The sequence below is a fragment of the Papio anubis genome, chromosome 9 (genome assembly GCF_008728515.1).
Source record: "Papio anubis isolate 15944 chromosome 9, Panubis1.0, whole genome shotgun sequence".
In the NCBI taxonomy this organism is placed as follows: domain Eukaryota; kingdom Metazoa; phylum Chordata; class Mammalia; order Primates; family Cercopithecidae; genus Papio; species Papio anubis.
Genome location: NC_044984.1, coordinates 11610529 through 11625891, shown reverse-complemented (window position 1 = coordinate 11625891; position 15363 = coordinate 11610529). Strand labels below are relative to the sequence as shown.

The following is a 15363-nucleotide window of genomic DNA, read 5'->3' as shown; positions in this document are numbered from 1 at the left end:
CGGGGCAATATTGCCTCTAGTTGCAATCCGTTGCTTTAGAGATATTTCTAGGGTGTGGTTTTAGCCACAGTTGTCTCCAGTTTAGAGAAGACAGTTGCCACCTTTTCACTCCCATCTCCTAATCAAGGCATTATCAGGTTCTTGGAGCAACTAATCTGACCTCAGCTCTTTTTTCAGCAGCAGGATAACCCAAGGAACATTGGAGATGTGTATTAACAAAGAAGCACATTACCCATAAAGAAAGGTATCAGTAAGAAATACTCCTTAAGACTTGAGAGAGCCTTCTCAGCTGTGTGCCCATGTAGGTGTAAGCATTGTGAGTGATTGCCTCAGGGTTATCTGCCCCTGGAGTTTAATTTTCTGTGTATTTCTTTTTTCCCGTAGGGCTTTACTGTGGTTGTGAGCTCGGTTCCAAGTCAGAACCTGGAGATACAACCCTATGACCTCAGCATTGATATTTACAGCCGCTACATCTACTGGACTTGTGAGGCTACCAATGTCATTAATGTGACGAGATTAGATGGGAGATCAATTGGTGTGGTGCTAAAAGGCGAGCAGGACAGACCTCGAGCCATTGTGGTAAACCCAGAGAAAGGGTATGTTACTAAAGTGGCGTTCAGATACTGTGGCTTCTGAGACCCTCCTCACCCTTCTTTTTCAGCCTGTTATTTATTTACCTTTAAATGTCCTGTGCTCCAGCAAACAACTCAATATTCTCTATCCATTTGTCTCTGCATTATCTTAACAGTTGTCTTATACTTTCTCTGATTTCACTGCCCAGACTTTCTGTCCTGAGCCACTGTTGCTTTTTAATTCTAAATCTTTAACCATACCTCCAGGACCATTTCAACTGCCACATGCTCCAGGAAGTTTTCCTTGATCTACCTCATCGCAGTCAGATGTGATTTTTTTCCCCCTCCTGAATACTTAACACTCTGTATCTATGCCTCTCTTAAGTTATACTTAGTCCTTTCCAATTTACCTTACATTTAATTATTTTTTAGTCTTGTATTTACCACTAGTTTTCTTTATGATGAGAACTAATATGCTTTCTTTCATTTAATAAATACTCAGTACACAGTTGTATCTGAGTCAATGATAAGGTATTCAGCAAGGAAAGTAGCTTACTTCAAAAAAGAAGAAAAGGATGAAATCTATAAGTTAAATATAAGAAGTGATTTATATATAACTTCTTTTTAGTTATTAAATAGATTAATTAGAAAGAATTTAAACTTTTGTGTTCAGGTCTCTAGTTACTGATCTTTAATTTATTGTATTATTCTGAAAACATATGTGTGCCTGTGTCTAACACTATTCTGTTAATCTGTGAAAGCTCCCTAATAACTTCTGTGTACCTTTATTGCTACTATTAAAAGTAGTAAAATATCCCATTACCTTTTGAAAATGTAAATATATAAATATATGTATATATTTTTATAAAAGAGGATTTATATACATATACATACATATATATTTGGATACAAAGTTTGGCTCTATCAGCCAGGCTGGAGTGCGGTGACACAATCTCAGCTCACTGCAACCTCTGCCTCCTGGGCTCAAGTGATCCTGCCACCTCAGCCTTCCGAGTAGCTGGAACTATAGGCACATGCCACGATGCCTGACTAATTTTTGGGGTATGGTATTTTGCCGTGTTGCCCAAGCTGGTCTCTAACTCATAAGCTTAAGCAATCCCCCCGCCTCGGCCTCCCAAAGTGCTGAGATTACAGGCATGAGCCACTGTACCTGGTCAAAAAATACATATTTTAAAACATTGAAAACCAGTATTTAAAAATATTCTGCCTCCATTTGTCTTAATAAGAATATTCTCATTTTATGTGGTTTCTTACTCTAGTAACTTTTTTTTTCCTCCTTTCCCTCTAGGTATATGTATTTTACCAATCTTCAGGAAAGGTCTCCTAAAATTGAACGGGCTGCTTTGGATGGGACCGAACGGGAGGTCCTCTTTTTCAGTGGCTTAAGTAAACCAATTGCTTTAGCTCTTGATAGCAGGCTGGGCAAGCTCTTTTGGGCTGATTCAGACCTCCGGCGAATTGAAAGCAGTGATCTCTCAGGTACCCAAGAAATATGTTTCCTTATTTTAATTTGAGTTTTTAAGATGATTCATCTATTGTGTTTTTCTTGCATCGTATTGTTTTTGGCGCATTTCTTGGCAATTTTATTCATTAAATGTAGTCAGCATCAAGTTGGTTGGTGAAGAGCTTTTTCTTCAACCGTCAACATGATTACTCCTCTGTTATGTAACTACCTGCCAGTTTTCTTGATCTTGGTTCTGTAAATAATATTTTTCTAATGCATCCTTTCCGAACTCTTCTGCTCTAGTTTATGTTCTTGTCATCTCGGGCCAAATTCTAGCCTCTGGTTGATCTCCCTGCCAATTTTTCTCCATGAAAGTTTACACATGGCTCCTAAATTTTCTGAAGCATGGTTTCAGTGTCACTGCTTTACTTAAAAAAAATCTTCAGGGTAGTTTCATAACCTGTAGGAAAAAGGTCTAATTGTGCTCTTAAGTTGGTATAAGTTAGTATTCACCTTTCACAACCTCATTGTGGCCTTTACCTTTCTGATATTTTAACCAAATTAAATCATTTGTTGGTTTTAAGATATACTTTTATTTATACATTTCTCTGCAGTCTTATGTCTGTAATTATAGTTAACCTCCTCTGTCCCCAATTTCTGATGTCCATATGCTCTGTGTTGGCCTCACTAGTGATCAGGTAAATGAAATTAAAATATTATACTATTTGTGTCTGTCAGCATGGCAAAAAGAAGTTAACGTTGATTATTGCCTAGCATTGGCCAGTGTGATAGAAAATGACATGCCCTTACGTGCTTTGGTGGAAGTGGAAATTGAGAGAGCCTTTTTAGAGGACAATTTGCCAGTAATAATCAAAATTTAAAATATGTATTCCCTTTGATCTGGTGATTTCCTTTGTAGATAGCTGTCTTAGAGAAGTACTGATCTAAGTGTACAAGGGTATTTGCTGAGCATTATTTGTGATAGTCCTTCATGGAGAAATACATTCTATTATATCAGTATATGGAATATTACATTCATTCAAAAGAATAAGGTAGATCTATGTGTACTGACATGATTTTTTAAAATTAAATTTCATAAAAATGCTTAAGATCTAGTTTTGTTTAAAATTTAAAACCGTATAGTAGATACACTGTATATACACATATATGTATACATACTATTAAGAAATGTGGGAACTCAGGCCAGGCGTGCTGGCTCATGCCTGTAATCTCAGCACTTTGAGAGGCCGGAGTGGGTGGATCACCTGAGGTCAGGAGTTCGAGAGCAACCTGGCCAACATGGCAAAATGCTGTCTGTACTAAAAATACAGAAATTAGCCAGGCATGGTGCTGGGCACCTGTAATCTCAGCTACTCAGGATGCTGAGGCAGGAGAATTGCTTGAACCCGGGAGGCGGCGGTTGCAGTGAGCCAAGATCACGCCATTGCACTCCAGCCTGGGTTATGGAATGAGACTCTGTCTCAAAAAAGAGAAAAAGAAATGTGGGAACTTCAGATCTCAGGTTCTTCAACAAAGAGAAAGAAAGAAAGAAAGGGAGGGAGGGAGAGGAAAGAAGAGAGGGGAGAAGAAAGAAATAGGCATATATGTCAGTATTTTCCTCAAGAAATAAGCAAACAAATCTCAAGTCTGGAGCATTAGCATTCTAAAACGTTAAGACTACTTACTCCTGTAATGTACTTTTTGTATGTTTGAATACATTTTTACCACTTTTTTTTTTAATGTTGTCTTCAGGTTCAGATGCCTCCATTCCATTATGTATTCTCTGATTCTAGACAGTTATGCACACACTTATGCATGTATAGTTACACGCCTGGTGTAGTATATTCTTTCCCTCATCTTGTCTCCTCTGTCTCATACATCACCTCTAGTTTTTTTTTCTGGGTTCCTAATGCGTTTATGTCTTTTGAACGATGTTTCCCCCCGAAATTCACCATCTGTTGCAATCTGAATGTATTAGGTTGGTGCAAAAGTAATTGCAGTTTTTTTTTTTTTTAATACTTTAAGTTCTAGGGTACATATGCACAACGTGCAGGTTTGTTACATATGTATACATGTGCCATGTTGGTTTGCTGCACCCATTAACTTGTAATTTACATTAGGTATTTCTCCTAATGCTATCCCTCCCCCAGCCACCCACCCCTCAACAGGCCCCGGTGTGTGATGTTCCCCGCCCTGTGTCCAAGTGATCTCATTGTTCAATTCCCACTTCTGAGTGAGCACATGGCAGTGTTTGGTTTTCTGTCCTTGTGATAGTTTACTGAGAATGATGGTTTCCAGCTTCATCCATTTCCCTGCAAAGGACATGAACTTTTTTATGGCTGCATAGTGTTTTATGGATATCACCTCTAATTTGTACATTAGTTACTTATGTCAATATTTTTAACCCTTTTTTGTTTTTATTTTTGTTTGAAACAGGGTTTTGCCCTGTCGCCCAGGCTGGAGTACAGTGGTGTGATCATAGCTTGCTGCAGCCTCAAACTCCTCAGCTCAAGCAATCCGCCTGCCTCTGCTTCCTGAGTAGCTAGAACTATGGGCACACACCACCACACCTGGCTAATTTTATTTTTGTAGAGATGGGTGTCTTGCTGGATTGCTCAGGCTAGTCTCAAACTCCTTGGCTCAAGTGATCCCCCTGCCTTGGCCTCCCAGAGTTCTGGGATTATAGGCGTGAGCCACCATGCCTGGCAGGCGGGTCTGTGATAAAGCTCTTCATGAAAATGTTTCATTCATTACGATTAATTTTGTCCCACTGCTGCAGTGAGCCATGATCATGATTGCACCACTGCACTCCATCCTGGCCAATAAAGCCGAGATCCTGTCTCAAAAATAACCAAAAACTGGTAACTTGAAAGTTTATTGATGTATAGGAGTTCTTTATACATTCTGGATATGAATCCTTTGTCAAGATATATACTGCGTAAATCTCCCAGTTTGTGATTTACCTTTTTTATTCTCCCAGTGGTATCTTTAGATGAAAAGAAAGGTCTTGATTTTAATGTGGTACAGTTTATTAATTTTCTTTTTATGGTTAATGCCTTTTATGTTGTTTAAGAAATCTTCATGGGAGTTGAGGGATGAGAAATTACTTAATGTGTACAATGTACACTATGGTTTTACACTAAAAGCTCACACTTCACACATGTACACATCATAGATACATAGCACATATCTATGTAAAAAAACTTGATTTGTACTACATAAATGTATAGAAATACGAAAAAGAAATATTTGTCTTCTGCAAAGGTACTAAAAGATACTTTTTTTTCCCTAAAATTTATTCATTTAACTTTTCTTACTGAGATCTATAATCTATCTGGAATTGATTTTGGTGTGTAGTGTGAGGCAGGGTTTAAAATGCAGTTTTTTTCCACATTACTATTTGATTCAGCATCATTTATTGAAAAGACTGTCCTTTCCCTACTACTCTGTAGTATCACCTTGATCATAAATGAGGTGACTGTATTTGTGTGAGTTTGTTTCTAGACTCTGATGTTCCCTTGGTCACTTTGCCTTTACTTATATGATATTATACTGTCAATTATTATAACTCTAATAGATTCATCTATGTCTTTAGTGTTTTTTTCAGGATTAACTTGGCTATTGTTAACTCCTACAATTTCCATGTACATTGTAGAATCAGCTTGTGAGTTTCCCCTTCCAAAAAAAAAAAATACGTACTAAGATGTTCATTGGGTTTGCATTAAATTGATAGTTTAGAGAGAATTATAATCTTTATAATATTAATCTTCTAAACCATGAACGTGGTAAGTCTCCCCGTTTATTTAGATCTTTAATGTCTCTTAATGTTTTATAGTTTTCAGCATAGAGGTCTTGCCTATCTTTCATTAGAGTTATTATTCCTTCTTATTTGGTGCTTTTAAATGCTAGTGGTAAAGACTATTCTAAACAATATTTTATTTTCTAATTGTGCCTGGAATATGGAAATACAGTTTCTTTTTTTCTCCTTCTAGCATATTGAGCTTGTACCACAGGACCTTGCTAAGTATACTTATCTTTAGGATTTTTTTATGTTACAGAATCATGTCTTTTCAAATAATGAGAGTTGTGATTTTTTCTTTCCTTATACTGGCTGGGGCTCCCCAGTACAGGGTTGAAATAGGATGATAATAGAATCCTTTTTTTTGTTTTGTTTTTTTCTTGGTCTTGGAGAAGCATTCAGTACTTTTGTGATTAAGTATTCTTTGCTAAGGCTTTTCTGTAGATAACCTTTGTCAGATTAAACTTTCCCCGGTTTACTGGGATAAATAAAATCTAGCGTCATATATTATTCTTTTTATTTATTGCTGGATTTGATTTGCTATTGTTTTAAGGTTTTTTTTCTAATCTACACTCGTGAGAAGGATTACCTTATAATTTTCTTTTCTTGTCAGGTATTTGTTGGTGTTTTGCCATCAAGGCTTTGTTGGCCACATAAAAAGAAATGTTTCTTCTTTTTCTATTATCTGAAAAAGGTTACTGTCAAGTTGATTTTTTTTCTTATGTATTCACAGATAATTATGCTTTGATCCTGGGACCTTTTTCTGTGTCATATTTGTAGCCACCCACATAGCCTTTTATAGCGAATTGCATCCAATGCATGCTTAGTTTGTTGAATAAATAAGCATATCTTTTCCTTGTTGGTTCCAGTAGCATTTTTCACCAGCATCGAAGTAGATCAGGTCCTTACCCCACTGTCTGGGGGCCTGCAGTGACATATTGCCTTCCTTTTTTACCCAGTTGTCTACCTCACACCATCCTTTCATTACCACCAGCTAATCTTTAAAAATCATTCTTTTTTATTGTTTAAAATTAATTTTTTCATTAAAGTAATACATGTAAATATTATGGATATCAAGCTGTTCTACCTGGCTTATAACAAAAAACAATTCTGCTGCTCTACTCTGCTGCTCTCAGCTCCCATTCTTAGAAGCATTCACATCTACTTTCACTTATTTTAAAATAAACTTGCTTACAAATGCTATTTCTTGATTTTTCAGTTTTAGATATTAAACATTGACTTCCTTTGGAAGATAAAGATTTTGCTATCTTAGACCATATGTCCCCAAAATACACATGTGAATTTTCCTTCCATCCTCCCAGCATAGTTATGAACTTTCCAGAATTCAAGGCACAAGTTTGCAGATAGAAAGGACCCACCTGTAACTAGTGCCATAATTTTTTAAGTGCAGACTTAATTATTTATTATTTATGGCTATGAGCATATTACTATTAGGTACATTTCTTTCTAAAACTTTCCCCCCCTGCAGTTAATACTTGTGTAACGTAAATATTGTTTCAATAAATGCACATGCATCAAGCAGTCCATCTATTTGTCTTCATAATTAAAATCACATCTCTGGGATTTCTTCATCATCTTGCTCCAGTCTGGATTTGCTTGATTTCTAGGCTAACTTCATTTCTCCATTGTCGTGGGAGTGTACTTACCAGTCTCCTTGGTGCTGAACCTGCTATTTCCTGGACTCCATTTCTTCTGGTTTTCTTAGTAGAGACCATTTTCTAGCAGCTTCTTGAAAGGGGCTCATCATAAAAAGTTAGAATTCTTGATCTTGTTTGCATTTTTTTTCCTCCTCACACTTAGTTGATAATTTGCTTTCATGTTTTGTAGCTGTTTTCTCTCAGAATTTTGAAAATAGAACTCCATTATCTTTGAGCATCTTGTGTCATTGGGAAGTTTGATGTGACTGTAATTTCACTCTTTGTATGCCATCCTTTTCCTTTTTCCTTCAGAAGCTTTTAAAATGTTCTATCCCCTCAGTATCCTAGAATTTGATAATGTGCCTTTGTTTGATTCCTCCCTTCTTTCCTTTTTTCTTTCTCTCCCCTCTCCCTCCCCCAGCCCTTTCCTCTTCCCCTTTCTCATCTTTCCCTTCCTTTCCCCTTCTCCTTCCCCTTCTTTCCCTTCTTCTTCCTTTCTAGTCCTTTTCCCCTTGATCTTGGGGGAAGCATTCAATACTTTATGATTAAGTATTCTTTGCTAAGGTTTTTGTGTAGGTAACCTTTGTCAAATTAAGGAATTTACCTTCTTTTCTCAGTTTGTTGGAATAAATAAAATTTAGCATGATACATTCTTTTTATTTATTGCTGGATTTGATATGCTAATGTTTTGTTTTAAGATTTTTTTTAACTGGCCGAGTACAGTGGCTCATGCCTGTAATCCCAGCACTTTCAGAGGCTGAGGTGGGCAGATCATGAGGTCAGGAGTTCAAGACCAGCCTGGCCAACATGGTGAAACCCCATATCTACTAAAAATACAAAAATTAGCCAGGCGTGGTGACGGGTGCTTGTAATCCCAGCTACTGAGGAGGCTCAGGCAGGAGAATCGCTTGAAACTGGAAGGCAGAGGTTGCAGTGAGGCAAGATTGAGCCACTGCACTCCAGCCTGGGCGAAAGAGCGAAACTCCGTCTCAAAAAAAAAAAAAAAAAAAGAGATTTTAAAAATCTATGCTCATGCTTTCCCTTCCCCTTCCCTTCCTTCTCATTGAACTAGTTACTAGGTTGATCCTTTCTGTCTAGAAATCTACACCTTAAATTCTGAAATGTTTTCTTGTGTTGTTTCTTTGATAATTTGTTTTTCATTTTCCTATTTTGGAGCTTTTTATTTTTATGCTGGACCTTCTTGACTATAGCTGTGTTTTTCTCACCTATTATCCATCTCTTTGTGTTTTTGTTATACTTTCTGAGGAGAGCTTCTCAAATTTGTCTCCCAACCCTCTTGTTGCATTTTTCTTTGAAATTTTTGGATATCATGTTTTTAATTTCCAAGGACTCTTTTTTGTTCTCCGAATGCTCTGCCCCTCTAAAGACAGCCTATTTAGTTTTTTTTTTTTTTTTTTAATTATTGGTATTTATTTTTTTTCTTCTGCTTTTATGTCTTTTTCTCCAAGTTCCTTTGTTGTGTTTGTCTTGGGCTTCAAATTTAAAGTTAGAGGTTTTCTTTAAATATTTGGTGATCCTTAGCTGTTTGTATTTAGTATGAGGCTTTAAAAATACTGAGAACATTGCTGTGTAACTTCTTACACGTAGTTTCAATTAATACTGCTCTTTCAGCCCCAGCCACATAACTCCTACCTTTGTTCCATTCTGGTACTTCCACTTCCTGAGCTAATTGATTTCACTGTTAGCTTCACCGGCTGTAGGCATTTAGCTTTCTCTGGGCTACTATGTCATTATCCCTGGTCTATCTATTCTCCAGCTTCCAAAATTTGTATCCCTTTCCTGCTCTCTTCTGTTATTCTGACTTCTTTGTCCTTATGGGTTTATACCTTAAAAATTATTTTCTTTTTGTTTCTTTCTTTATTTTTATTTATTTATTTTTTTTCTGAGACAGGGTCTCGCTCTGTCGCCCAGGCTGCAGTGCAGTGGTGTGATCTTGGCTCACTATAGCCTTGACCTCCCTGGCTCAAGGAATTCTCCCACCTCAGCCTCCTGAGTAGCTGGACTACAGGTGCATGCTACCATGCCTGGCTAATTTTTGTATTTTTTGTAGAGATGGCGTTTTGCCATGTTGCTCAGGCTGATCTCGATCTCCTAGGCTCACGTGATCCTCCTGCCTCAGCCTCCCAGATTGCTGAGATTACAGGTGTGTGCCACTGTACGCGGCCTAAAATTTTTTAAATCACCATATTAGTAGAGTTTTAGGAGGGAATATATAAGTAAACTTGTGCTTAGCCTACCATCTGAATGTTGGCTTACTCAGTGCCTTCCCATCTGGAATATCTCCTCACTTTTCTTTATTTATGCATTATGCTTGTCTCTTTCCTGGAACTTCCCTTGATATTTCCAAAATATCAGCTAATGTCTTTCTTTGACTGAACTCATGACTTAGGAACCATGAAAACTTTCCGTGAATATTTGAAGGACTGTTACAAAAAAGACAGAAGGAATGAGTGTATTTTTTCTTTTTGAGTGAGGGAGAAACTATGAATAAAGCAGGGAGGGTATGAACACAGATTTTAGCCCACTGTATAAAAGAACTTTCTCACTGTCCAACAATAGCAGAAGTTGCCTCCTCAGAGTCTAGATGGCCCAATGTCTGAGATGATTGGAAATAATTCTTACCTTGGGGTGAGTCAGTCATTTTTTCTAACTGTGTTCTGAGAAGCCAGGTGGGGTGAGAATGAAGCTGTTCTTCATAGACACCTCAGGTATACTCAGAACTCTGGGTTCACCACCACTGCTTCTCCAGAGAAGTGCCATTTTTATCTGTTGTATATATAAATTAGGGTTTTTCAAACTGCCATTCTAAGTTCTTTTCTACATTTCTATGAACTAGAATATTTACCACATATTGGGCACTACCTTGCTCTTGATTGCATATTAATATCTAGTTTATTAGCTGTTTTCTAGTGTATGTATGTCTTAGCATGATTTTTAAGTTTTGTGGTAGAGAGCTTGTTATTTTTTCTTTTCTATACTTGTAGAATCTAACTGGTAGTCAGTAAATAATTACCAAAAGTATTACTTGACCCACATGAGTCATTTCTGTTGAATTTTCTCCTTTTCCAAGGTGCTAACCGGATAGTATTAGAAGACTCCAACATTTTGCAGCCTGTGGGACTTACTGTGTTTGAAAACTGGCTCTATTGGATTGATAAACAGCAGCAAATGATTGAAAAAATTGATATGACAGGTCGAGAGGGTAGAACCAAAGTCCAAGCTCGAATTGCCCAGCTTAGTGACATTCATGCAGTAAAGGAGCTGAACCTTCAAGAATACAGTAAGTGTTCATGGGATAAAGCTAATTGGAAGAATCGTGTTATAATAAATTAATATGTACTTCTGTGTATTTTTAAACTCTGTTTCCTTTAAGACTTTCATGCACTTTCAGTTTTGACATTTTTTTTGAACTCTTCATGTTTGTGTGTGTGTGTTCTTTTTTTTTGGGAGACAAAGTCTCGCTCTGTTGCCCAGGCTGGAGTACAGTGTCACGATCTTGGCTCACTGCAGCCTCTGCCTCCCGTGTTCAAGCGATTCTCATGCCTCAGCCTCCAGAGTAGCTGGGATTACAGGTGCATGCCACCATGCCTGGCTAATTTTTTTTTTTTTTTTTTTTTAGTAGAAGCAGGGTTTCACCATGTCCAGGCTGGTCTCGAACTCCTGACCTCAAGTGATCCTCCCACCTTGACCTCCCAAAGTGCTGGGATTACAGGTGTGATCCACCGCACCCAGCCTCTTCATGCTTTTAAAGCCTTATGTCAACCTTATCCAGGAACTTTTCCAAATTAAACATGATCTCATAAACCAGAAACGGGGGAAAGGCATGGGTCTTGCTCGTTAAAAAAGAATATTTCCTGGTACAACAGTGACTACTTATCATGCCTTGTTTTTCTCTCCTTCAATTGCTTTGAGAATACTGAGAACATACAGCATCTATTTCTTTTCTTCCCTCTCTATACTTCCCCCATAGCTTGAAGAAAAGTAAAAATTGTATAATGATGAATATAGTTATAATGGGTTAACCTTATTCTTAAGCAAAACAAACTAAAAATTAGTGTGTAAACATAGAGAAGACTGTTTAATCAGTAAGTGCTTGGTTTTTCCCCCCCTTTTGGATAAATATTTCAATTCCCAGCTTAGAAAAATAGCCATCTCCATGAGCCCCAGGAAGAAAGAAAAGTAGCCAGAAATATTTTCTTATTTTTTTTTTGAAAATGACTAGTCATCTTGCCCTAGTTCTTAATTCGTATCTGTCATCAAAATTACCCTAATAATAGAGAGGAATAAATGAGTTTATATATGTAAAATGTTGTTTAAAAAGTGCCCTCCTAGCAATCACTACTGTCGATCTTACATGATGGTACCAGGAATGCCAATGTTAAATTGGGTACGAGAGAGAGAATTATCGAAATTCTGTAACTTCTCAGCTCAGTGCTTTTAAATTGAATTTAAGCATGAAAGGAGAATGAGGAAACAGGAGTACCCCTGTACAAGTGTTCATTATGTTGGTACAGTTCCTGAATTTAGAAGTAAAGTTACAAGTATTTGAGAATTAGAAAGTTTAAAAATTGTTGTCATTTTATGGTATGACTTGTAGCTCAGGCTGAACATTTAATTGAAATATCATAATGATATCATACCTAAGTTATTTATTCAGTTGATATGTGAATATTTCATTACAGAAAATCTCAAGGTTTTCAGAATTTCAAGGGAGAGGTTTTATTTAATAACTCTAATATGATTGTATATTAGGTAAATCATTTTTTCAAATTTTTAGTATTAAAGAGAATGGGATTTTTATCAAAAATGTCATGGAATTAAAGGTTGAGAAACACTGCTGCATAGGCTGTATATTCTATATAATGTGTGATGTCTGTTTTAGACAGTATGCTCATTTGTAGATAGCCGACTCCCTCAGTCTCATCAACACAAACTGAAGCAGGACCAATGTTATTGTGGAAGAGAGTCAAATAATAAATGGTGGCTTATATTAGATGTTCATATTTTGTGATGACAGATGTCAGGTTGCTTTTAACACAGGCTAAATAGAAAATTCCAAACAATGATTCTTTAAAAATACAACTTGTGAAACAGACTTTGAAAAGTTGCCTAGTGGTTTCTTTAGTTGACCAAATAATTTTGTTTCTGAATTGTTCCGTTACATGTGCCTTTTAAGTTTTTTTCTTCTAATAACTCTTTAATTCTCAATGGATTCCTCATTAAGATACACTTTTTGACTGAAATAGTCTTTTAGAAATGTGGATTTTCTGAGTTAAAAATCTTAATATAGGAGAATTCTTATATTTTAAATAGAATAATACTCAAGTTTCAGCATTCTCCCTAGCAATTTTTTGTTGTTGTTGTTGTTGTTTATAGAGATGGAGTCTTGCTCTGCCGCCCAGGCTGGAGTGCAGTGGCACTATCTTGGCTCACTGCAACCTCCGCCTCCTGGATTCAAGCAGTTCTTCTGCCTCAGCCTCCCGAGTAGCTGGGATTACAGGTGCATGCCACCACACCCAGCTAATTTCTTTTGTGTTTTAGTAGAGACGGCGTTTCACTGTTGTGCCCAGGCTGGTCTCAAACTCCTGAGCTCAGGCAATCTGCCCGCCTCAGCCTCCCAAAGTGCTAGGATTACAGACGTGAGCCACCGCACCCGGCCTCTCCATAGCAATTTTTCAGTTTCAGTAAACATTTTTTCATATTCACAAAAATTAACATGAGCTTTACCATTACCTTAAAATATTTTATATATAAATTATATAGACAGTGGTTAGAAGTAGTTTCTTGTAGGTTGTGTAGAGATTGAGTGAAGAATCATATTGTGTGGAAATAAAAGTCCAAGCTGGACCAGCCTGGCCAGCATGATGAAATTCCATCTTTACTAAAAATACAAAAATTGGCCAGGCGTGGTGGCGCTTGCCTGCAGTCCCAGCTACTTGGGAGGCTGAAGCAGGAGAATCACTTGAACCTGGGAAGCAGAGTTTGCAGTGAGCCATGATCACACCACTGTACTCCAGCCTGAGCTACAGAGCAAGACTCTGTCTCAAAATAATAATAATAATAAAAGTTAAAAAAAAAGTCCAAGCTGATTATACATTTGATTTTCATAAATAGTTTTGACGTGGTTGTCCTTTTCTCTTCTCCTCTCCCGCTTGTCTCCCCCTCCACTCTTCCTCTCCCCATCCTCACCTCTTCTCTTTGCAGGACAGCATCCTTGTGCTCAGGATAATGGTGGCTGTTCACATATTTGTCTTGTAAAGGGAGATGGTACTACAAGGTGTTCTTGCCCCATGCACCTGGTTCTGCTTCAAGATGAGCTATCATGTGGAGGTAAATATGTTGTAATTTTCTTGTGCAACCCTAAATGCAAACATATTCCATATCTTAAGCCTAGACTTCTATGACTAGGCATTGAAGTTGCTCTGTCTACTAACTTGATTGGTTACTTATATTCCATTCATTTGTACTATATTAGGCTTTTCAGTTATTCTTCTCTGCCACCCTGCCCAGCCTCATAATCATCATTTTACTCTGTTTCTCTGACTCTTTTACATTCCACATATAAGTGAGATCATGTACTATTTGTGTTTCTATGCCTAGTTTATTTCACTTAACAGGATGTCTTCCAGGTTCATCTGTGTTGTTGCAAATGACAGGATTTCCTACTTTTTTTGACTGAATAGTATTTCATTGCGTATATATTATCACACTTTTCAGCCTGTGAATGAGTATGCTTCCTAATACTAAAGTAGCCTCTCCCCTCTCCCAAAAGGTAACCAAATGAATGAATTCTGCCTCCTGTAATCTCTCTCCACTAAATTCTAGATTCTCTAAGTTTATATGTCATTGTTGGGAATGTGTCTGATGGAAAGAATATTCTTTTGTTCAAATCCATCAGCAAATTCCCGTTGCTTCTTTATCTAGTAAAAAAATGACTTTTAAAAAGATATCACTGAGTATAGTGATATTGTTGTAGTAAAGTTGGTTAATCACTCAGCGGGTATAACAGATACATTCCTTTGTTAAATTATAGTATGATGGTATCAGGCGCCGTAATAGTATTCATACCCTTAATTCAGATATCCTCCTTTTGGGGATAATTCTAAGTTAATTCAACTGAAGGAAAAAGACTACATCATACTATTATCTACAGTGGCAGAAATTTTTAACTAATTTCTAATGGTATGAAAAGTATTAAGTAAAATAATTGAGTTATACAGCTATTAAATGTTATAATCATGAAGGTGATGTAAAAATGTTGCTAAAATGACAACTACATAAAATATATATTTCTGTAATAAATATTGAAAGAATATGCATTCAACATATAAAAATTGTTGATCAGGGTGGGATTACAAGTAAATTTATTCTTTGGACTATAAGTTTTTAAAAAAATAAATAATGCATGTATTCAGTAGCAGCTATGGGCACTGTGCCTGCACTGTAGGGGATTTGAAGAGCTTTGAGATGGCATACAGCATAGTCAGGGAAATCAGATGTGTACACAAAGTTAAGCTCTGGTACTTGAAATTTTTAAAAATAGGGATTGCACAATAATATGAATGTACTTAATGTCATTGAGCTATGCACTTTAAAGTGGTTAAATTGGTAAATCTTATGTTTACTTTACCACCCCCCACCCAAAAAAAAAGCATGTGTTTCCCTATCAGGGTGCTAGACTGTTACTTTAAGTGAGGCAAATCCTAGAAAAATTTCTCTTTATGTTAATGATAACATGGATAAAACTGAGTCAAGGATCTCATCTTCCATTTGAAAATGTCTTTTAAAGGGCCTTTTTTCTTGCTTGCATATTTAGCAATTATTTTTAATGTACATATTAAAACGAGT

General features: G+C 36.8%; 1 protein-coding gene across 1 annotated transcript in view; it reads left to right on the top strand.

Moving 5' to 3' along the window:
* Window positions 1-15363, top strand: part of LRP6 (LDL receptor related protein 6) — a 149038-nt gene that overhangs the window by 115809 nt on the left and 17866 nt on the right. The window contains exons 14-17 of the mRNA XM_003906011.4: window positions 385-596; window positions 1882-2072; window positions 10586-10795; window positions 13720-13845. Of these exons, the coding sequence (XP_003906060.1) occupies window positions 385-596; window positions 1882-2072; window positions 10586-10795; window positions 13720-13845 (739 nt within the window). The remainder of the gene's footprint in view (window positions 1-384; window positions 597-1881; window positions 2073-10585; window positions 10796-13719; window positions 13846-15363) is intronic.